We start from the raw sequence: 23952 nt of genomic DNA, 5'->3' as shown, positions 1-23952 counted from the left end.
GTAGCTTATTTCAATAGAAAAATGTATAAATGTATTCACTGAGCAATTAAAATTTTTAGGCATGGTTTAAAAGGCATTCATCTGCATATAAAGTGTTTGAGGAAACTATTTAATCAAATTGATTAAGATCGAGAAGTGGAAGGATGGAGAGTTAAAACTGAAATCTGTACATTTTATCTTCAATTTTTCCCTTAATTTTCACTTACTGGTAGGCAGTGTATTTTTGGTACGTAAAACATGCAAATTTGGGCATTAAGTTTGTTCAGTTTAAGTAAAGCAGAAGATTGGAGACTAAAGCAGATAAAAATCACTTCTCTATTCAGTTAATTACGATTCCTTAGCAGTGTGAAGTGAATTGCTGTAGGACTTTTCTAACTCACTTTGTGGATATATGTGACTGTGCTGTCTCACTGCTTTTCACAAATCCATCTCCACAGGACTGAACTCCTTGATCAGTCATTACAAGTGTGGGTTCTTTTCCCCCCTCTCTTTAACCTTGTTTCATACAGTCTTTCATTTTTTCCACTGTTTCTCTTTTGTTAATTTTGCTTATTTTTTCCCTCACGTTTTTCTTCTCATATGATTATTTTCTGTCTTCTTCAAATTTTGAAGAATTATGAGAGATCGATTGTCGCTGTTGTTTTGAAAGGGTCCCATTTAACCTTCTTTTCTTCCTTTATGTAAAAGCTACAGCGTTTTAAAGAAGTTGAAATAGCCAAGATTAAAATGGAGGAGAAAGCACAAACTCAGAAAGAAATCTCTGAGCTGCGGTATGAGTTAGAAAGGACGCATCAAGCAAAGGCTGAAGCCTTGGTTTCTCGTGAAAAGAATGCTATTGAAAGGCTTCAGAAACAACAGGAGGTAAAATTCCAAGTACTTGTTCTTCATCTGGTACAAAGTGGCTGTGAGTCAATTAAACTGTTCTTTTATCTGTGGCAAGTTTATCTTTAGTTCATACTCAGCTTATTAGTGAAAACTTGTCTTTTACTTTTGTTCTCTTAAATAGAGGAACCTATTCAGCAAATACAAGAAGGAGTATGGTTAAAGACTTAAGTAAGTTTGGCTGGTAAAGGAACAGTTCTGCAGGCTATGGTTGAGCTGTAATAAATACTTTTTAATCTGTTTTAATAACTTCATTGAATTTAGACCAGTGAGATTTTGTTACGAGTTGATACGACTGTTTGCTCTTCTATTTTCAAAACACTTTTAGTTCTACTAGAAATTCTTCCAATTGCTTAGAAGAACTCTAAACTAAATGGGATACATAGTCCACATAGTACAGATATGCAGATAGATGTCATTATATGTAGAAGTGTTTCAGTAGCCGTTGCTTTTGCTGTAAGCATCTCCTTCTTTAATGATAGATACTGTGAAGTGAAACTAATGGTAATATTTTGTGATTCAGATAGAAGCAAAGGAAGTATATGCTCAGAGACAAAGTCTACTGAAAGATATTGAAGTCATGAGGACCAGAGAGGCAGAGCTGAAGCAAAGAATTGAGGCATTTGAAATGTAAGTTGCTGAAGGGCATTTTCAATTCTAAATGCTGCTGGTCTTCCGGAAAGCACATTCCAAGATAGTAACATTTGTGAAGCCTAAACAGATTTTTATATATCCCATAAGTTGTGTTTGCATTTTGAACATTATTGTTTACTACCTCTGTTGGCTTTACTACCTCTGTTGGCTGGGGTACCTGATACAAAGAGAAGCCTTTTTTTTCCCATTCCATTTTGCAGCCAAAACACTGCAGCATCACTTTGGAGGCAAGGAGTTCTGCTTTGTAGGTCTTAAATTAAACAATAGTGGTTTTGAAGGTCTTAAGTTAAAAAATGAACAGTCAAAGCAGTATGTAACAGTCCTAACAGTTGTGATGCATGTATGTGATGCTTTGCTTTTTCAGACTTGCTTTTTTCTGCTACTAAGAAAACTTTCACTTTTCCTTGGTCAAAATGGAAAATAACTAAACTGTCTTTTGCCAGGCTTCAAATACTACCTAAGTTTATCACTCTGTCATCTCTTTTATGTGGCAAAATGAGTATCCCACAAAAAAATGTGTATTCTTTTTCTGACAATCCAGCAGAGGGTGCTGATAGTGTTGGGCATGCTGCTCCATCTCTTTTGAAGGCTTTCTGTTGCGGGAAACTGAGCTTGGGTTACCTGGAGAGAGCTGCGTAATTGATTGGTACTGGATTTTAATTAGGTCAATTTATTTTGTGTCACACCTTCTTGTTATTAATGAGTTAGAATGATAGGTTCTGATTATAACTTTAAATTGCTACAGTGTGCCAAGCATCATCCTCTAATGACTCTAAATGCTATTTTAAGAAAGAAACATATTGAAAACTCCAGGGTTTTGGCTTTGTAACTGATCATTGCATATTTATTAATCTTTCAGCACTCAGAAGCTTCAGGAAGAGAAAAATAAAACTATTGATGATGCGCTTCGACGTCGAGAAGTTGCTGTGAAGAACATAGAGGAGACTTATGACCAAAAGCTTAAGACTGAACTCTTAAAGTAATTGTTTCTTTTGTCTCTAATAGAACATGTGTTCATTATTATGAAAATAGAATTTAAAAAGTTATAGGATTTCTTTTGTGAAAAGTAACAGGCTGCCCAGGGAGGTGGTGGAGTCTCTTTCTCTGGAGATATTCAAGACCCGCCTGGACGCCTACTTGTGTGACGTGGTGTAGGGAGCCTGCTTTGGCAGGGGGTTGGACTCGATGATCTCTAGAGGTCCCTTCCAACCCCTACAATTCTGTGATTCTGTGAAGTAACAAAGGATTTGTAAGCTTTCACTCGTTCTTATTTTAATTGCCTAGAATTCTTTACATTTTTGCTTCTCCTCGCTAGCAAGACAAGATGTACTGTCAGATTCAGAAAATGCTTTCTATGGAAAATAATTCTCTTTTGATTATAGGCTGTATTATTTTTGTAGATTAAATCCTGTGTTCTTTATATGGGAAAGATATGTGAGATAAATTGTATATTTAGACAAGAGGATGTGAAGCATTAGTAACTTCCTTTGACCAAGATTAAAAGAACTGGCCCTTTTATGGACACAGGAAAGTCATGGAGGTTAAATTACAGTTAAAGGGAGGTTATAAGTTGCTTGGAATAAGAGTGAGAGAAACCCCAGCCCACACGGGCAGGTTAGTTCTTAGCTTAATACCTCCTCGTTTTTGGGATCTCTGTAGGTCACCCTCTGTTACTGACTATAATCTGCTTCAACATGATTTCAATGAACTTGCTTAGAAATGTTCATTGAAATACTCATCTGTGACCACATTTGAGATTTTGCAGTGTGAATATCTCATCTTCACTGTGCTTCCTTTGAGTGCTTTGGTCACTTGGTTTCTTGATGCTTCAGTGCAGGCAGATGATTTCAGTAGACCTAACTGGCCCACCTTTGTTCCTTCTTTTAACCAGTCAGTCAGTAATAGCTAGTTATAAGAAATACTTGTAATTCTTCTGGAGATTTCTATAACATTGAACGGTAAAGATGGATGAGTGCTGGGCTGTGAATACCTGGGCAGTGCTCAGTGTCTAACTGGTTTGTGGTGGCATACAAAGAAGCCCATGGGACAGTACTGTCTGTACCATCCAACACCTTCATCCATTATCTGGATGCTGTGTGCTCTCAGCAACTTTGAACATGAGGCTTAATTAAGGGGAATGGCTGCACAACAAATGGCAGTGTTTCAATGCAGATGGACTTTGGTATACTTGGGGACTGTGCCAACATAAACCTTAGGATTTTTACAGAGCTCAGTACACAGGACAGAGCATCATTCCACAGTGGCACAAATGGGGAGAAGGAATGGACCGAGCAGCAGCCTTTCTGAAGAGTATATGGAAGTTTCAGTAAGAGCCAGGCTGATGTGATCCACCATCATGCTCTGGCAAATAAGGCCAGCAGCACAATGGGTCACATTAGCAGCAGCACGGACAACAGGCTGAGGGGTTGTTTTCCTCCTAAGGTACTGGTGTAGGCTTCATTCTGAATATCATGCCAAGTTTTGGGCCCCTCAGTTCAACAGAGTTGTGGAGAAGCTGGAAAGAGCCTAGTAGAGGTCTGTGCAGGTAGGGATTGTGAGCTCTGAGAAGAGGTTGAGGGAACAGTTTGTTTAATCTATTGCAGACCAGGCTTGATGATCTGGTAGCATCCTGCAGCTGCTTGAAGTTTTCAATCTTTCTGCTTCTAGATATCAGCTTGAATTAAAAGAAGAATATATAGCCAGAGCCAATAAAGTTACTGAAGATGAGAAGAAAAATAAAGGTAACCATCTCTCTGTGATTAATACAGCAACTGTTGAGAGCTCTTAGTAACATGTATCAAAGCTGTACTGTTACTAAACAGTGACAGTGTTCAGTATGAGAGGTGTAACTGACAGAAAAGCCACCAACTCAGGCTTTGAAAATCATGTAGTGAGAGCCACTGGCAGGTCAGCTACTCCTTTCAGTTTAAAATGCAGTGGGAACCAGGAGCTGGTGCTTCACACAGAGGCTAAAAGATTGCTTTTTCAGTTTCCCAGTTCTTTCTGAAGTTCTCCCAGCTTGTTCATTCTCTAATTGAACTCTGATTACAGCCTGACTGAATCTTTGCCAGCTTCTGCATTTATTGTGCACAAGATGTTAAACAAAGCTTGAGAAGAGAGCTGAGATGGATAGCATGTTTAGACTTCTAAGTTGGGGTCATGTGAAAGAAATTATATATCATGTGCATATGAATTTGATTTACTTAATTCTAAAATTGTTTTACATATGCATTGTATACACTCACACAGTGATTTACATGATTTTGGAGGCGTATGTATACATACATGACACTCAGTTATTTTTAATTTTTGAATTAAATTGAATGTTGGACTTAGCAACTTAATTCTTTATTGCTGATTTTTTGTCTTTAATGTAATTGTCTATTAATTTAATTCAGCATTTGTAATCCTCCCTGCAGAGAAGGCTATGCTTTTGCGTGAAGAAGCTGATGCTGTTAACACCAAAAAGGAGGAACTCAAGCAAGCTGTGTCACGCACAAAAGAACTTGAGGTAATGATAAACATAAATTTAGACAAACTGTATTCTAATAACTGCATGTGAGCTACGTTTTAAAAAAACAAGTGATATAAAAACCAGTTTTTCTTTAGAAACATCTTCATAAGCTTCTGAATTCTTCTTTACCTGCAGCTGGATTTGGAGTCAGCAAAGGCTCAGTTTCTGTTGGTAAATAAACAGAATCAGTTGCTGACAGAAAAGCTGAAAGAGGTATCAGACTATCCTTTGCTAAAGGAGGAGAAGCTGGAGCTCCAAGTGCAGAATAAACTACTTAGGCAACAGCTGGATGAGACTCGCACTGAGAACCAACATCTTCGAGACAGTCAGTGTGAATGATTTAGTCCTTTTCTTCTTTATGTTTCCCTAATAGTATTTGTTTAGAAATACATTTTCATTGAAAATTCATTCTTTGTATTATGTATACTGTTAGTTGGCACTAACCCCCCAACTGATGAATCTAAGTCCCTGACATTGTGTTTTCTTCAATGTATTTGCATAGTAGAAATCCTGAACTAAGTGGCAGCTATAACAACGTGAATATCCCTTCCACCTCTTGAAAAGAAAAGTATATTTCCAATAGTAGCACTAATATGGTTAATAATAGTAAAAATAATATTGCATCTTGAAGATTGAGCCTGTGTGGAACCAGGAGTTGAACTCTATGATCCTTGTGGGTCCTTTCCAACTCAGAATATTCTTTGGTTTTTTTACTGCAGTTGTAAAGTGGTGATTATTTTTAATGTGCATCTGGAATGACTAGAAAGTAGAGATCTATACAGCAGTTGGGGGGGGGGGTTTGTGTTTTTCTTCTATAGCAGGACAGTGATCTCAAGCAACTATGTTAACAAAAACTTCGGTCCTTTGTAGAAGAAAGAAAAAATCTTATGTACTTGCTTCAAACGAAGCCTAATTTTAGAAGACTTTGCTATGTCCTTGAAAACGAATGAGCTTCAAAGATATATCTTATAGAGAAGCAAGCAATTACTCTATGTCTAACTGTCTGATATTTTCCTTTTGTGGAAGAACTTTCCCAGCCTTCAGCAGAGCACCTGGCCTGCCAAGCAGAGCTGAGGAAGGTGGAACATTCCAGGAGGCTGGTGATGGATGAATTTGAAAGTCATAAACAGTTTTTGGAAAAGCAGCTCCAAAGTGAGGTAAATGATTCTTTTTTTCTATCATCTTTTTAACAGTTATCTGTGTACCTGTGAAGGCTGCTCTGCAGGTTGTTAGGGCTATGCTTTGTACTTCGCTTGTTTTTATGTAAACAACTTATGAAAACAAGGAAGCAACAATAAACATAAACCAGCCAAACAACCTGAATCAGTCTTTTCAAGCCATTAAGTTGTCAATGCCATGTCAATGTCAGTGGGTTTCGCTGGACCCGAAGAGCTCTTAGAAAGAAATGAGTATTCAAACAGTTCAGATTATTCTACTTTTAAGAATTACTCTTCCTTTTTTCCTCTGGATCTGCTTAAGGTTGAACGTTCTGCCCAGTTAAAGACCCAGTTGTTGGACTCTGAAGCTACCATCAGGAAGTTAAATGTGCAGGTTGAAGATCTGAAACTACAGTTGAAACAAACACAGGCAGGTTTGTGTCTTGTGTTGAAGAAGTCCTTTGTGATGTTTGTTACCTAATCAGTGTAAGCACATCCAGATTCTGAAAAAATCCTTCAGTTGAAGTATTGCCATGGAGTATATTTCAAGTTTAAAATTCAGTTTAAAAGCCTTTTAACTGCACTTTCAGAAAGCAAACACGTAGGAGGAAGAGAAAAAAATGTTCTTCTCTGCACACTTACGTTTTTTTTATTGTCTCTGTTTCAACTCAGTATAAATACGTTCATGTCTGATGATGACATAATCACTTTTTTCTTTCCACGAGGGTGAATTGTGTTTTAATGCATTTTGATTTGGGAATGTTCACAGTAAGAATATTTGTATTCCATAGCTCACAATTTAAATCTAACTTTTAAACAATTGTTGCCTATACTAATAACTTAAGCACCTCGCACATACACTAGAAAGGTAAAGGCACTTTTTAATGCAGTTCAATCTGCTGAAGAAATGTCATTCTAAAGATGCCTGTTTAAATTGCTACTATTAAGCATGATAAATTTCATTTTTGGTACATGTGTAAATAAATTAAAAACTTGGAATTGAATTCTGCAGTGATTACATGTTACATAGAATATGTTGCACCATAGTTAAGTACGTGCAATACTTTCTGTCATTCACTAGACCAATACATATGTTTTCAGACATGATGTAACTGCCAGTACCATTCGTGATTGGAAATTCATCAGTGTCAAAATAACAAATGTTTTTTAATGTAATGAAGAAATTCTGCTTTGGAGTTCTATTTTGCAGCGTTGTTAAGGATGTTATTGAAGAGCCATTTAGGTAGAATAAAAATAAAGTGTTCATTTTGCTGAGAAAGATTGATCTTTAGTGCGAACTGAAACAAACAGGCAAAGCAGGAAGCTGACAATCCTGAAAATTCCAATGTAACTGATGATTTTTGAGGAAAATGTTTTATGTTTGTATTATTTTAATAACCTATTCATATGCGTTGGGTTAGTTTTTCCCAATTTCTTTTTGATCTAAATAGAGGCAGACTTTTAGCCTGGCTTGTGTCCACCACACTGTAATAACATGATTGGATATACTTCATCCACAGGGGTGACATTTTGTTTCCTTTTTTCAAACACAATTGAAAAAACGACAACAAAAAAACCCTGTTTAGTTAGAATATATAAGATAGAGTTTTACATGGAGGAATTACATCTAAAGTTAATTAAATTGATGATAATTTGCAGCTATGCAGCTACATAAAAAATACATTTAAGCCAGTACGCTGAATTCTTAAAATTTGAATAAATCCATTTTAAATGGATTAATAAATCCATTTTGATGAAAATGCCGTGTGTTATTACTTCTGCTTAGTTACGGATCTCTCTCTTTGTCTTAACTGTCACTCACGTTCTTGATCTGGAAGCACTGGAAAATGAAGTGTTTCGGAATCCCAAGCCTTCGCTTGTTGATCGCTCTGTCATTGACCTCGTTGATGACAGGATTGTACCTCATGATGTTTATACCGATGGCATATTCCTGAAGAATCCCGTTGTGAGTGATGTTGTCAAGGGAAATGCTGTGTCAAGAGCTGGCTATCACCAGCAGTTTCAAACACGCAGTGCTTCTCCGGATTCTGACCTGGAGTGTATGGCGCAAACCTGGGCTAGAGTAAAAGAACTAGAAAAAGAGGCCGAGTGTTTGGAAGAAGCCTACAGGAACTACCAGCGTAGGATAATGCAGGATACAGCTGCAAGCAGAACACCAAGAAAGATGGAGCCCCCTTTACTTCTCCAGTGTGCTGTTAGTAGAGTCCCCGTGACTATGCAGTATGAACTTTTGGAGGATAATCCTGGCTCCAAGCATTCCCCTCTGAGCAGTCCAAGAAGTGAAAAATACGTTGGAAGACATGGGCAACCTGATGCCTTTAAAAATCCTTCAACACCACCACACAAAGGAGTGCCTCCTTCTAAATGCCTTTCTTCTACTCCTGTTTACAAGTTGGAAAGAGTTCTCAGTAACAAGAACCGTTTGGATGGTAAGTTATGATCACTATTATGAGATCTGATTGGAGTTCTTCTTGCATGACTCAAAGAGAAAGGTTTAGCAGTGGTTATCTTTTACTCATCAGTTAATTTTCTAAGGAGCAGAACAGTCCCTTAGCAGGGATTGCCTGCTCCAGCCCATGCCCCAGCAGGACACCACACCCAGAGCAGGGTGCCAGCCCCACATGCAGGTGGCTTTTGGAGATCTCCAAGGAGGAGACTTCACAGCCTCTGGGCAGCCTGGGTTAGTGCTTTATCACCTGAACAGCAGAGAAGTGCTGCCTGGTGCCAGAGAAAGTTGGAGACAGAATGTGCTAGCTATTAGGAATATTCATTCTTTGTGGAAATGATCAGTGAAGAGAAGTTCTTTACTAGGAGGATGGTTAGGCCCTGGAACAGGCTGCCCAGGGAGGTTGTGGATGCCCCGTCCTTGGAGGTGTTCAAGGCCAGGTTGGACGGGGCCCTGGGCAACCTGATCTAGTGAATGTGTATGTTTGGTGGCCCTGCCAGGCAGGGGGTTGGAACTACGTGATCCTTGAGGTCGCTTCCAACCCGGGTCATTCTGTGATTCTGTGTACTGCTCTTAGTTCAGGTAGTTGTAAAGTAAGGCTGTTTCACCTCATTCATGACACATGCGATCCAATTATATGAAGGGACTGTTTCAAAAGTTACTATTCAGTATAACTACTTTGGAACACTACTAGATCTGGCTAATAGTGATTAATCTTCTTTCTGTATTCTTACCTTCTCATGTAGTTATTGCAGTTTCATGTGCACAGCAAAAGGCTGCATCGTTTGACTTCTGTTAGATTCTCATTTCCAACCTGAAGGGTATAGTTTCGCTTTTATTTGTTCTATTGGCTGTGACATCGTCATCAATATTCCCCAGCAGTTGTGAAGGAGAAAGGATTAGTGTTTGCTCTTGAGTTTGGAGTTTTTTAGTGTGCTATTAGTGCCTATGAACCATTCGGAAACTCTTCTCAGTATTCAGAAGAGTGAGCGAAATAGAAAACAGTTGAAGATTTTGAAGAAAACACATTCTTCTGTTTCAAATATGCAGTACATCTGCTTCTTGAATCATGCAGTTCTTGTCGCTCTGTATCAAAATGGATTTAATAGAATGAGAAAGAAATACTGACAAAAACACTAAGGACGGCTTTTGTATAAAGGAAACACGAAAAGGGCAGCTAAGTTTGGAAAAGCGTTGGCTGAGGTGAGCTGGTGGAAAACGTGGAGAGCAATGAGTGGTGTGGAAAGGGCAAAAAGGGATTGATTGATCATTGCTTCCCAGACCACAGAATCCTGCGATGTTTAAAGAAAACAGAAGGAAGTACTTCTTCGTAACATTAATAGTTTGTGGAATTTATTGCTTCTGTGGCAACAGGACTAAATGGGAAAATAAAACTTCCCTACTGGGAGGGCCTGGAAGGTGGTGGTGGCAGGGCTGTGTGGCCAGAGGCAAGATATCCCTGTTCTCATTTTCCAAACATTTAATAACAGGCACTCTTGGAAATATGCTACATCTGAACTATTGTGGCTCTCCTTGTGTTTAAACTCTTCCAGCAGTTTGAAAACAAAAAAAATATGTGGTTTCTTCAGTACATTCCTAAATTTTTCAGATAAACTTCATCAGGTCTCGGCCTTTCCAACTTTGCTAACTATATTAACTATTTTCTCTCTATGTCTATTTATTTGTTTGCTTGTTGAGCTGCTGTCTGCTTCCGGAATTAGCAGCATCCCATTTGTCATAGTGTTGTGAAGATTGAAGAAATAAGTGACTATTCATTTCCTTTCATCACGGAGGGGTGGACCTGTCTTTTCTTATTATACTATTATTACATATGTTATATTATTACAAGTTATGAAATAGCTTTTTGTTCCAGAAAGCAGGAGAATTAGTAGAGAAATAGAGATTTTTGGATGAAGTTTTCATTTTCAGGAAGAAGAAATAAATAATGGGGCAGTGGATGTAGAAGAATAAAGCTTTTAAAAAGCTAAGGGAACTGGTGACAATGTGTCTTGTGAAGATGCTGAAAGTGAAGATGAGTTGCAAGTTATTTGGCGATTTGGACAACAAACTGTCTAAATTAGAAAGTGACATTTATAGTGAGACATCAATGCAGATTGCTCCTGTAGCTCTTCAATATCTGGAAGTGCAAAAAGTAGCACAAAGGATACATGAGTGCGAATAAATATTAAAGTCATTGAGGCCCTGGAGCATGTCCAAAGAAGGGCAACAAAGCTGTGAGTGGTCTGGAGCACAGGTCTTATGGGGAGGGGCTGATGGAGCTGGGGTTGTTCAGTCTGGAGAAGAGGAGGCTCAGGAAGACCTTGTTGCTCTACAGCTGCCTGAAAGGAGGCTGTGGTGAGGTGGGATCAACCTCTTCTCCCAGGTAACAGTGATAGGATGGGAGGTGATGGCCTCAAGTTGCATCAGGGGAGGTTCAGAGTAGATGTTAGGAAAAAATTATCAGAAAGAGTGGTGATGCAGTGGCACAGGCTGCCCAGGGAGGTGGTGGAGTCACTGTCTCTGGAGGTGTTCAAGAACTGTGTGGACATGGCCCTGGGGGGCATGGTTAGTGGATGGTATTGATGGTAGGTGGACAGTTGGGCTAGATAGTCTGAGTGGACTTTTCTAACCTTAACAATTCTATTCTTATATGATTCTACCATTTGCAAGCTTTATTAAAAGCCTTTTTAAGGCATTGTTGTTGGTTTTTTTGGTTTTTTTTTTTTTTTTTTTGCCCTGGTTTCTAAGGAAGCTTGAGGCTTCCCTTGTTATATAGTCTGTGACATCCTTCCCTGATAACAACCCTTGGTAAGGGGATATGATCTTCAATATTATTCTTTCCTCTGTCATCCATTTTCATTTATCTGTAGCAAATGAATATTCCACATTGGTTCTTTATGAAGAATTGCCTTTGAGAGACCTCAAGCATTCTCTTTATCTGGCCTAGTATGCACGTTGCTAGCTTAAAATACAGATCAGCCACATCTTCACTTGATGCCCAGTAAGGGAGAAATTCTTAGGTATTTGGCAGAAAGGTTGGATTTTGTGAGGAACGGGAAAGTATTACGGGGAGCTGTTAATCATAGGCCTCATGAGCAGAAAATTTATGATAGCAAAGAATTGTGGAGGAGAATTTTACTACAGGGGGAAAAAAATTAGAAACAGGACTTGGGTAGCTGTATGCATGAGAAAATGATTATTTAAAGGTATTACTGCTTAAAAGTAATTAAGAAAATTGAAATGTTTGTTTGTCTGTGGGAGGGAGGAGAGCAGGCAGGAAGGAAGGGTGCTTTTGGGTCACCAGCAGATCTGAAATGTCAGACTCTGTTTTCCAGACAGAGTTGTTCTGCTTTTGTCAGACCCGACACTGCTGGAAATAAACAGTACGAGAAAGTTCACGTTGCTTACATAATTGGGTGTTAGCAGCCCTGCGGTGGTGGAGCATGCACAGTGCGCTTATACATGGTTTGTGTAAACCAGACTTATCTGACAAGTAGAAGGATGAATAAATGATTAATACAGTCTGTGTTTTTTTGTTTTTTTGTTTTGTTTTCTTCTTTATTCTGCAGACACCAGTGACTCGTACCTCGCCTCTTCCCAGCAGAATGTCCATCAGGTGCTTTCTCCTATTCCAAAGCCATGCATTCTTTCACGTTCTGAGTCTCTTTCTTCCTCACCATCCAGTCAAGGAGAGAAAATCAGGTAATGTCATTTACAAAGCAACATTTGAACCTGCTTTTTAAGGAAAATAAAATAAAAATTCATGGTGGTAGCTGCTTTTATACTTCAAATAAGCCATGAATTTTATGTCATAGCTTCTCTATAAAGGTGGGTAACATTTCCGTCTTTAGAATATTCTCTCTGTTTCACATTTTCCATTTAAAACTTTTCATGCATTAGTTTTCTGATTAACTTTTGAATGCTTTGGGTGCTGTTGCTCAAAACAAGGTATGGTATGGATCTTAATGTTTCAAAAACACTGTAAGATGTAAATCTATAGTGTCAGTTAGGCCTTCTGTTTGATTTCATTTCTTTGCACAGTAAACCACTTCCAGACAGCTGAACAGAAGATTTGTCGCTAATAAATTGTGAGAAACAAGTAGACGTAAGTGTTATTCTTGCGGTTTGCTCTCATGAGCTCTATTGGGATTTGACAGATTTGACTTTCCAGTGGGCTTCTGCATCATCCGTGTACATATATGATCCTGATAAGGCCAACAGTAATTTCTGCTGATGTTGCTGACTAATGTTAAAATAAACCTCGTTTCAGAAGACAGTTGACTCTTTAGAGGGGTCCAGTTCATCAAGCTGTAACGCTAACGTGTTTTTTTTCCTACTGAAATCATATTAGTGTGCCAGCATAACATTTCCTGGAATAGGAATCTGCAGTCTTCTTTGCATGTGTGTGATAAGTAGCAGAGCTTTTCTCCTGTCCTTTGTGTTTTAAGATCTTTGCTGAGTAAGTGATTGGATGTTGTGTTGAGGGATATGGTTTCGTGGGAGCTATTGGTAATAGGTGAACGGTTGGACTGGATGATCTTCTTGTTTTTTTCCAGCCTTGGTGATTCTATGATTCTGTGATTATAAATGAATAACTCTGAAAAATTAAGCCGTGCAGGAGTCTTCTGTTTTTCCTGTCTTTCTTATTTCCATATATGTATAATTCTTCTGTAACTAGTGGTTACCAGTGCCTTCACTTTCCAAGACTGAAAATCTTGATTCTTCATTAAAAGCTCAACTGTTTAGTATCTAAGGTGTCATTTCCTAGGAAAAGACACTTGAGTCAGTGTCTTGCTGGCCATCATTCCAGATTATATTACTGTAGAAAGATGGTTGTGCTAGGGCAGCTTTAGTGGTCATTCATAGGCCTCTTATATTTTCATGCTTAATATGCGTTTAGTGTAGAGACAATCTCTCTAGTTAGAATTTAGGAAGAGCTTTTATGTTTTTGGCCTTGAAAAGAAGCTATTGAGATTTTTAGGGACTGTGAGATTAATTCTGACATTGGTGTTTGCCTTCCCGTGGCTCTCCTTTGTCTGTTCATTGACATTTTCTACAGCGTGCATCAGGTTTGCTGTATTGTTGTGACAGAACTTAGAAAGGGAATGTTGAGTGGTGACCTGCGTGCTAAGGTTCTATGGGAAAATGCTCCAGTGCTGTGAGGAAATGTGCTTCTTTGAAGGGTGTTGGAGAGCCTGAACTACAAAAAGGAATAAACTGTGGGAACAGTAAAGCAGCATGACCAAGTTGTGTTGCAGAGAACAGGCGCGGGTCTGGCAGTGGGTGGTGGCTGCTTTCTTGGGTTCCTTGCGACAGATCAAGGGTGTGTGGTCCCATTAGCTTTCTTGGACTTCCTGCTTTCCCAAGACATCTTTAAAGGGAAAATGTTGTTTTGTTTAGGATTTTGAAGGGTTTTTGTGCATTGCGCTATTTACTGTTGCTTTAAGTATCTGAGAAATGCCATGTGTGGGCTTCTCCTCTGACTTACTCCCATTATTAGGCAAAAGCCACATTAGTGATGCTTACTGTGGGATTAGTTTTATGACCTGAAGATTTTAAGTGACGATGGGAACCTAAGTGGAAAGAAAAGGAAAGATGCTGTTATAACACCAGTAAACCATTAAGTTAGGCTTCTGTCAGTGGGGGAGAACAACTTCTCCTCTGATCAGGACCTTCTTGTTTATTTATATTTCAAAATATGAGCAGTATGAAGGAAACCAATAAATACAGGCAGGAAGACTGGAGTTATAAGGCAGATGAATTATCTGACCGTTCCTTTTTCATATATGGCTGAACCTAACTGAGGCTTGTTAGTGGTTTTAGGCTTAAAGTAATTTTATACACTAACAAAATAGTTCAGATGGTGGCAGTTGCTTTTTGTTTATAGTTTAATGGTCATTTTGGGCTTAACTCTTGGGATTTATTTGGTGTAAATGGAGCAGCCTACCAGCTTGTACTGAAAATGTCTCATTATGGGGGGTATGGTTTGTTCGTTCTCTGCTTTTAGCCCTATGGAAGGCCTGAACTGCTTAGAAATTCTAAGCACAAACATATTTATGGAAGGGTGAAAAGCAACAGCTGGTGTGTGGTAAGCTCCTTTATACAGCGCCACTGATGAATTGGTGACCTGCACTACTTCTGCTATTCTGATTCTGGTCAGTTTAGTAGAAAGGTCACGTGGGAGATGCCGTTCTTTCACATCATCTTTCTGATTAGATGAACGGGGATTTAGAATGAGGGCACTAACCCCATTTCTTATTGAATTTTCACCCCTCTGTTTATGTTTTGCCGGACCCATAATCCTAATACATTTCAAACGCATCTGTTAAAATGACATCGAAGTGGGAATTAGTTGAACACAGAGCCAAAAAGAGGCTTTCTATTTATTTATTTATTTTAATTTCAGTTGACTGCATGTCACACTGTTGCATTTCTGTTGTTTCAGTCCGATGCCTTTTATGTCATGTGTAGGTCTTGGGGAAAGGCTGTGGGGGGCAGTGCCTTATAGCAGAGAGTTGTCATTCGATAGAAGTTAGAGGAGTGTACTTCAATACATAACTTTGGAGGCAGAAAGCTGCAGTGTTTTGCTTGCATGAGTTTTACGTATGGTTTAGTGGGTTGCTAATCATGCAAGTAAACCTCTTTGCTTATAAGTTGTATTTTCAGATGTTTACCTTCTTCCTCCTCCTTTCAGGCTTCCGAATCAACGCATAGATAACCAAGATTTCAGTGATAATCCCAAGCCAGAGAAACTAGTATACGAAGACCTCGAAGAGCACTTTTCTTCTCTTGAATGTAAGTTTTAGTGCAATTTTAGACAGTTTATTTAACACCACAGGGCTTGAGACTTGCAAGACAGTTGCCTTGTCAGGTTAAAACTGCAGCTGGAAAGGAGAAATTCCAACTCATGCTGGAAACAAGGGAAAAGAAACTGGCTCAGGGGATGAGTTCTTTTTCTTCTTATTTGCATCTTTAGAAAAGGATACGGAGTAATAAATAGTTCCTAAAACCTAGTTGGTTCTGAAATTTGGGAACATTCTTGTTCAGAAGTCTTGCATAACCTTGTTCTGACTAATGCATGTCAGTCTCACACTTGCTTTCAGAATGCTTTAAAATTGTGAGGGTTTTTGCTTGGTGATTAGTTTTAAGCAAAGCATGCTAAGTGTGTAAACTAACTTGAGGTGTTTGCAGCGTAAGACAAAATCACAAGGAGAGTTTTTCATTGACAGTATTGGAGCAGTATTACCATGTTGTAATTCTGCAGATAGATTTTCTGGAGCCATTACTGCTCTTTCTGAGTCTTCTTTCAGTAATGGAGGCTTATGTTATGAGTTAGAAGTTACTTCTGAAGTGTGTATAAATGTGCAAAGAACACCTGAAATTATTTTTGGCATTAATCAGCATCTTAGAGTATGTTTGGAATATATGGTTAAGTTTCTGAAACACAAATTTTATCTTTTTTATTTATTTATCAGTTTAGTTTATTATTTTTATCTAAACTTTCTGGTCTACTTTGCTGGCAGGGGGGATTTTGCTGCATTGCTGTGCTTTGCTCAGAGATATGATTTAGCAGAGGGTTGTTAGAGTTAGGGTACAATAGTTAGGCTGTGGTTGGACTTGGGGATCTTTGAGGTCTTTTCCAACCTGAGTAATTCTATGATTCTATGATTCATGTTGTGTGCTGCAGGAACGTTTTCTTTTTCTATGCACTTGAGTTAAGCGTGCAGGGTCAGTTGTAGAAAATTGAGCGTGTAAGTAAGGTGCTGTAGAAAGAAGAGAATAATAAAAATTAATGTACTTTATAGCTGTTTGTGTATGAAGACATAAGTAGAAGCACAGTTATGGGTTTAGTTTCCTAGTTTCTCAGTGTTTGAAGAACCTATTAATGGTGGGCCTGAGCAGCTTTATCTCCCGTGGAAACAGGAGTTTAATTTAAGTAAAATTAGCTGTGAGGAGGATGTGAATAGTGTGCTTTAACACCTCCCTCATTTCCAAAATTCATCGTGCCTATAAAGTCTTGTCTACAATGACAGATGTCATTGGATCGTACATCATTCACAAAGTGATAGAGAAGAGCTGGTTGTTACATGGGAGACAGAGAACAACTGAGTTTCAAGAAAATATGCTTCACTGGTGTGAGTGTTTTCCTAAGTTGCTTTCATATTAGAGATTTTTAGGAATACATTTCAATTTTACTGTCACATATGTGAATGGACCGGCATTTTCTTGGCAGCTGGGCCTGAATACATGCTGTGCCCAAATAACTTATTACCACTGTATCATTTAATGACACACAGTAGTTAGTAGGAATGATATTAAGAGTTTGCAAATACCAATGATTTCTAAATTAACAGTTCTTTAGTTGAGCCAGACTGCCTCAAATCTCATGATCTAGAAGGCAAATCAAAATGGCGATAAACAGGGGGACGGTAACTCAGGAGAAGTTAGGAGGAAAGAAGAATGTAAAATCTAAGTATTCGTAGTGTAACATACGAAAGAAGAAGGAAGGAAATTGGAGAGAGTATAAAAAAACAACAGTGGAGTGAAGAAGATACCACAGAATATGGGGTCCTCAACACAAGGAGAACATGGAGCTGATGGAACAGGTCCAGAGGAGGGCCACAGAGATGATCAGAGGGCTGGAGCACCTCCGCTATGAGGACAGGCTGAGAGAGTTGAGGGGTTTTCAGCCTGGAGAAGAGAAGGCTCTGCAGGGACCTTATAGTGGCCTTCCAGGTACCTGAAGGGGGCCTACAGGAAAGCTGGGGAGGAACATTTCTGAAGGGCATTTAAGAGACAGGGTGAGAGGGAGTGGTTTTAACTGGAACAGGGTAGATTTAGACTACATATTAAGAAGAAATTTTTTACTGTGGGGGTGGTGAGACACTGGAACAGATCGCCCAGAGAGGCTGTGGATGCCCCCTCCCTGGAAGCATTCAAGGCTGGGCTGGATGGGACTTTGAGCAACCTGGTCTAAAGGGAGATGTCCTTGCCTATAGCAGGGGATTGGAACTGGGTGACTGAAAGGTCCCTTCCAGCCCAAACCATTCTGTGATTTTACAGTATAAAGGTGACAAAAGAGAATGTGGAAAGCCTTGTACTCCATTGGAGGCAGCGGGGTGACTTTCAGACATGGCGCAGGCCGCGCAGACAGTATTTATTGCAGCCTGGAAAAATATTTGAAACCTCACTAATATCTGAAAGATGAAGGATTTCTATTCTCCAGGCCTAGACCCAAAATGTAAGGAGATACATGAGGTATCTGTACTGAGTTAGATGAAATGTTTGGAATAACAGTATTGTATATTTTGGGTTGGCTGCCCACCACAAGTGGCAACGTCTGGCGTTTTGCAGTCTACTGTAATGCTGGGATAGTAGCAGTTTGTGTGTTTTGCAAATAAATCATGAAGATGGAACTGAGTATAATAGGGGAAGTACAGCAGTTGCCTTTTTTTAATCCAGAGCCATTTTCCACACGTGAAAGTATCATGCAGAGTATTTGAGTTAACATTATCCATCCCATGCCCTGAAGAAGGCAAGGATCCTAATAAAATATGGGATAAAGTAATTGAGAGTTGTTTTATGTGCGTGAAATGGATGAGTTAAGTTTGGACGCGTCATTTTTCTGTGATCCGTGTCATGATTATGTAAAGAAATGAAAACATTTTGGTTTTCTATTATATATTTATTCATGATTCTGTTTTGGCTTTGTAAACAGATGCGTTCCAACAGCTAATTTAAAACCGAACAATTCGGTAATTAAATAAGCAAGCACAGCCTGTGATAATTCTTCATCCTCAGGGACGTGGTCAAGTTGGAAGGAAAACGCTCAATTAGTGCTTATATTTATGAGCTCAAACAGAGCCATTCCCACACTTTGTGTCCCTTCCTTTGCTCCGCTATTGTGATTACAGAATAATGAAGCCATTGTTCGCATTTCTTCTCCAGATCAGGGGGACATTCCAGAGCAGTGTGAAAGTGATGTCTTGCATCCATCTGGGGACACTGTCAATGGAAACCATGTCACAGCCACTGTGCGAGCGACAGCCACTTCGCCGCAGGACTTGAGTGAGTTCTCAGCTCAGAAACAAAAGTGAATGCCCCTTTTAGATGTCAGCTGCGCAAAACAAAAAGCTAAATATTGAACGTTCTGTAGGTCTGGGTGCTGAAGTGATTGGAAGCTTTTCCCCAGAGCATTCTGCAGTAAAGGAGGAAGAGTGTTTTCTTTTGCGTTGCTCCGCGAGGATGACTTTCCTCACCCTCATTTTGGTTAAACTGGTTTTTAATTAAAGGATTTTTATACAGCCCTCCTTCCCTCCCATACACCTCTTCCTCCAGAGAGGATTTTGATTCTTTTCACCTTCTTTTTTTAGTGATTATTAAATATTGTCCCTATGTTCACAGGCTGCGTTATCACAACACTGATTTAATTCTTTGGGTGGATTGGGCTGATTTCAGTGCAGCATATGCAGCTTTTCTAATTGTTCTGCATGGCAACACGGTGATTCTCATTTAGAGAAGATCGTGCTAGCTTCTAACATTGCCCAGTTTTTAGTTTGCCCATCAAATTGCCATCTGAATGCTCTTCCACTTACGTGGATTTTCAATATACTGGTCACATAGGCAGCCTGTCTTTAAGTAATGTTAAGACATTTTTAAAGTGCTTTGCTTTATAAAGAATTAGATCCAACCACATTGCTGAGGGAAGGAATATAGCATGGGCTGTAAGGTAACAGATTTAATGAGAAAACTCAAGATTGGAATGAGAAATGCAGAGAGAGATTTGTCAGTTCTGCAGCCCCCACTCGGGCTCCCCGTTGGACTTGTGGGCAGTCATACATCAGGCTGAAATGCACTGAAGTGGAAAGAAACACTGCCAGGTATATAACTGTAGTATATGTATATATATAAAAAAATCCAGTTGTTTTTCATTTACCCTTAATGCTATCCAGGAATCTGTAACTTACTTGAATGCTACTGCAGTAGACTACAAAAGTGTATATATAAATCATATCAGAGAGGCTGAAATAATTTTTCACAGCTGTGTTGGATCGAAGAGAGACTGAAGAACAAAATACAGAAGACAAACGCTGGGAAGAGGAGAGGAAAGCCGGAGAAGAAAGGAGAGAGGGAGAACAACAGGGAACTGGGGAGAGGGAGCAAAATGAAGCAGAAGAGCTGAAGAATGAGACGGTGATTCAGTGTTTTAATCTCTATTAGTAATGGGGCTTTGTACTTCCATATTATTTTAGAAATAGATTTTATTCTTTTAATTTAGATGAAAGTAGTAGAGGCCAAGTTCTTTAATGTGTTTGTATGACTAAACAAAGGATCTTGCTAGAATCATAGAATGGCCTGGGTTGAAAAGGACCACAGTGATCATCTGGTTTCAACCCCCTGCTATGTGCAGAATCGCCAACCACCAGACCAGGCTGTCCAGAGCCACATCCAGCTTTGAATCATCCAAGCTAGAGCTTGTTACACCAAGTAACTTCTCCACTGGAAATGGATGCTTTTTATTCCATTCTTTGTATAAATGATTCGTGTCCATAGAGTTTCATGGCGAGAATGCAAATGTCACCAGACTGTAACGGAACAAGTGATACACTTGTCATCTATCTTGTCTGCACTTGCTGCTGCGTGACATCACCAGAACATCTCAATGTCCATCTGTTCATTAGCCTTCACCAGGGTAACTACCCTAACTAGGGTGATTGTGGAGAAGAAGAAGTTAAAAGGAGACTATAGGGAGTTTAAATCCTTTTGAGCTGTTGAGCACATACTGAAATAGTGTTCAGTTTTTTGCTCCCCCACCCTGCTTTCTTCTTCCTTTTCCCACACCCAAGACCTCAGTTAATTCACTTCACTAAATTACACAGCCCCTCTGTGTCAGCTCATTTTCTTTGGTCTGCATGCAGTTGCCCACCTCAACCCAGCTCTCTGGCCATAACGAGAAGCTGGGATTTCAGTCCTCACAGCATTTCAAGGCATCCAGACAGAGAGGGTTTTCTTGAACGATGCTCCTTGAATTTGACACTTCAACTTGAACTGCATGTAGCACATATAATGCAGATTACATTTGGCACATTCCACTGAGTTTAGCATTAAGCCCTGTAGGTGTTTTGGTGTCCGGGTAATTTTTGACCTGATCAGTATTTAATTTTATTTCTTTATTTTTGTCTTAAAGTTGATCCAGGACTCAATGAAAACTGATGAAGAAGAGAAGGGAGAAAAAGGCAAAAGCAATAATTCTGATGCTGAAGAAATTGTAAAGGATTCTACTCCAAACCCATTAGAAAAATACATGAAAATAATACAGCAGAGGAGAGAGCAGGAACTGGCACATGAGGTGATTATTCTTAAAAAGGGCCCTCGAAGTATTTTAATTAATTTATTTAGGTCCTGGGACTGTGTTTAAGCATAAATCTGCCTTCAGTTTTTAAAATCCTGTGTTTAAATGTGGTGTTTTGAAATCCTAATTAAAGTGCAGCAGTTCAGATCTATGAAGGTCAGTTTGTGCTCCACTACTACAGCTGGCCATATTGATCAGCATGAGGAGGAAAGGTCTAGATTGAATGTTGGGGGGAAGTTCTTTACTATGAGAGTGGTGAGGTGCTGGCACAGGCTGCCCAGAGAGGTTGTGGATACCCCATCCCTGGAGGTGTTCAAGGCCAGGTTGGATGGGGCCCTGGGCAGCCTGGTCTAGTATTAGTTATGGCGGTTGGTAGCCCTGCCTGTGGCGGGGGGGGTTGTAATTTAATGATCCTTGGGGTCCCTTCCCACCCAAACCATTCTGTGATTCTGTGACAGAATTCAGCTTGGCAGAAAGAAAAATGTGTCCTGATAGAGCAAGCACATGGGGGAACATGACTTTGATATCAAGCTGCTGCATACTTTTTTCAGTCATTATCCCAGACTGTTTTTCCAAAGCTCCATTATTCTACATGCAGCGCTTCATTGGCAGAAATGAGCTGGCTCTTTCTGGAGAGTTTTATTTTCAGTGAGGTGCCCTAAAGAGCAGGAGCAATTATTACTCCCTTAAGCTTTGATTTAAGAATCAGTTACAGAAAGTGTGTTTTCCTCTTGGCTGCCAGGATTCGAAAAAGGAAGAAATACAGGACCTGTCTTTCATGGAGGGAATCACATCTAGCGAGAAAGACGGCAGGTAAGGACCACACGTTTCTTCTAACCGCTTCTGTTCATAAATATGGTGTGAATTAGGGCTAAGAAGGCATCTACCTCTCAAAAAGCAAAATAAAAAGTAACAAACTTGTAATAAAAAGTAAAAATCTTGCAATAGCGGAGAATCCTCACAGTTTTCCTACAGGTAAGTTGTGAAGTTGAAGTCTAGGAACCTACATTCCATCATCTGTTTCAATGGCTGTTGCAATTAAAACTTTCACCTGCAACTGAGCAGCGTCTCAGTTTCTTTACGTAGAACTGAAGCCTGAGGGATTCTTCCTGGGCAGTGACCCGATGAAAGTGTGTCTGTGCTGCACCTAGCAGGTAGTCTGTCATTTGCATTGCCTTCAGCTTTGATTTATTGGAAGCATCGTGGACTTCTGACAAACTAGTTCACGCGCTGTGTCAGAGAGCTTACTGGCAGCCTGCGCATGTCCCACATTTACTGTGGGTTACCTCTGGAGATCAATAAATAAAGACATGTTGCCTTTAGTTCTTTGATAGGGGAAAAATATCTCCATGATAGGGGAGAGAAATCTCTCTTATCAGTCTGATATTTTGATTTATTTGAAGGTGTACAACTGAAAAAGTATCTAAGGAAATCTAAGGAGTGCGCTTAAAAAATTACTTCTGTTATATATACATGTTATATATCTATATATCTATATATATGATTCAGTGTTATCTGTCCCTTTGGAGTGCTGTTGTTCACTGGTTCTCCTGAGTTACACCTGGATGTTCTGGGTCAGTAATACAGAAGTATTATATGAGAGTGCCAGTGCACAGAGGAGGTGGCCCAGATCTCACTGCTAAAGGCTTGCTTACTCTCAGTTCACAGGAGCAGCACAGATGGACTTCAACTAAAGCAGTGATTATGTGCAGCCTCTTAAATTGTGTTGAACTTTTAACTTTTGCTTTAAAACAAACATATATTTAAAATAAGAAGCTACTTAAGTCTCATATCTTATTTTCCTCCCCTTCTGTCCCACATACAGTGCTGCAGGCATTTCTCACGGAGACGATGACGACAACTTCTGGTGATCAACAGCAACTGATTTGGGTCTTTGTTTTTAACTACAATAAAACGTTTTTAAAACACCTTTCTGTCTGTGAAGGAAGTCGTAGTAAGTGCTAGGCCCGCAAATTGCAGGCTGTGCAGTTATAAATGAATAAAGCTGATGCTGGAGTCCCACTGCTTCAGTCACTGCCCTCAAGATTCCTGATGCATTGGTGATGCTGGAGGAGCCCCTGTGCTTGCTGGAAGCTGTAAATTGGTGTGTCCAGGTGAATGGCCTTTGGCCTTGAATCCCTACAGCCTTCTACAGCTTTTGAGGTGCTGTTCCTCCCCTCCCACCCCCTTCCCCATCACTTGCCAACTGCAGGGCAGTGGGATAACCAAACTTTTTGTTACACTTAGGCTGTTATGTGGCTTTAGAGGCATCTGGTGGAGACCCTTGGCTTGTGCGACAGAACCACGTTAACTTGCCTGCTGCAGCAGGAAAAGTGAACACTTCTAAAGCAGCCTTATCTCACGTCTCGCTGTGTTAGTATTCAGCAGCCCAGAACGGAGAGATTCAGATAAAAATGCTATTTGACTCATCTTTATTTAAGCTTTGCATTTTGTAGGTAGAGTATAGGCAAGATCGTTAAACTTTATTTACAGCATATAATACAGTATTTTTAATAATGGAGTAATTCTGGGTGGCAGCGTATGGTGCAACCTGCAGTGTGCTGAGGCTGCTTATCTTCCCCTACCTTAGAAGAACATGAAGCCCAGTTTGACAGAAGACAGGGGCAAAACCTGAAGGTCTGCCTTGAATTCATGCAGATTCTCATAAATGAGGCAAACTTTACCTTCTGAAACTGAGATTAAAAACCGTTTACTAACTTTGTATGCTGCCAGATTTACAGGAACAGCTTCATTCTGCCTGCTGTGAGGAAGGGGACCTGGAACAAGTAGCGGTACTCCACGCTAGGAAAACTCACCGCCTTACCATGCCGAAGCACACGCCTACAGAGCAGCCTCCTGCCATACATCACCAAATGGATAGCAATGAACAGAATGTGCTTCACTTCAGATCAAGATAATAACACAG

At 39.7% G+C, this 23952-nt stretch overlaps 1 protein-coding gene across 5 annotated transcripts in view; it reads left to right on the top strand.

Moving 5' to 3' along the window:
- OFD1 (OFD1 centriole and centriolar satellite protein) overlaps positions 1–23830 on the top strand; it is a 28932-nt gene extending 5102 nt beyond the window's left edge. For all 5 annotated transcript variants that reach the window (XM_015848299.2, XM_015848317.2, XM_015848308.2 and 2 more), the window contains 16 exons: positions 688–861; positions 1406–1512; positions 2396–2515; positions 4204–4277; positions 4956–5047; positions 5186–5375; positions 6077–6207; positions 6530–6641; positions 8046–8657; positions 12244–12376; positions 15369–15469; positions 18623–18742; positions 19716–19867; positions 20862–21023; positions 21769–21839; positions 22852–23830. In XM_015848299.2, the coding sequence (XP_015703785.1) occupies positions 688–861; positions 1406–1512; positions 2396–2515; positions 4204–4277; positions 4956–5047; positions 5186–5375; positions 6077–6207; positions 6530–6641; positions 8046–8657; positions 12244–12376; positions 15369–15469; positions 18623–18742; positions 19716–19867; positions 20862–21023; positions 21769–21839; positions 22852–22897 (2397 nt within the window). In that variant the 3' untranslated portion in view covers positions 22898–23830. The remainder of the gene's footprint in view (positions 1–687; positions 862–1405; positions 1513–2395; positions 2516–4203; positions 4278–4955; positions 5048–5185; positions 5376–6076; positions 6208–6529; positions 6642–8045; positions 8658–12243; positions 12377–15368; positions 15470–18622; positions 18743–19715; positions 19868–20861; positions 21024–21768; positions 21840–22851) is intronic.
- Positions 23831–23952: the final 122 nt, after the last annotated feature.

This window comes from Coturnix japonica, chromosome 1 (genome assembly GCF_001577835.2).
Source record: "Coturnix japonica isolate 7356 chromosome 1, Coturnix japonica 2.1, whole genome shotgun sequence".
In the NCBI taxonomy this organism is placed as follows: Eukaryota; Metazoa; Chordata; class Aves; order Galliformes; family Phasianidae; genus Coturnix; species Coturnix japonica.
Note: the sequence above shows the minus strand (reverse complement) of the source record. Positions and strands in the feature narration are given on the sequence as shown.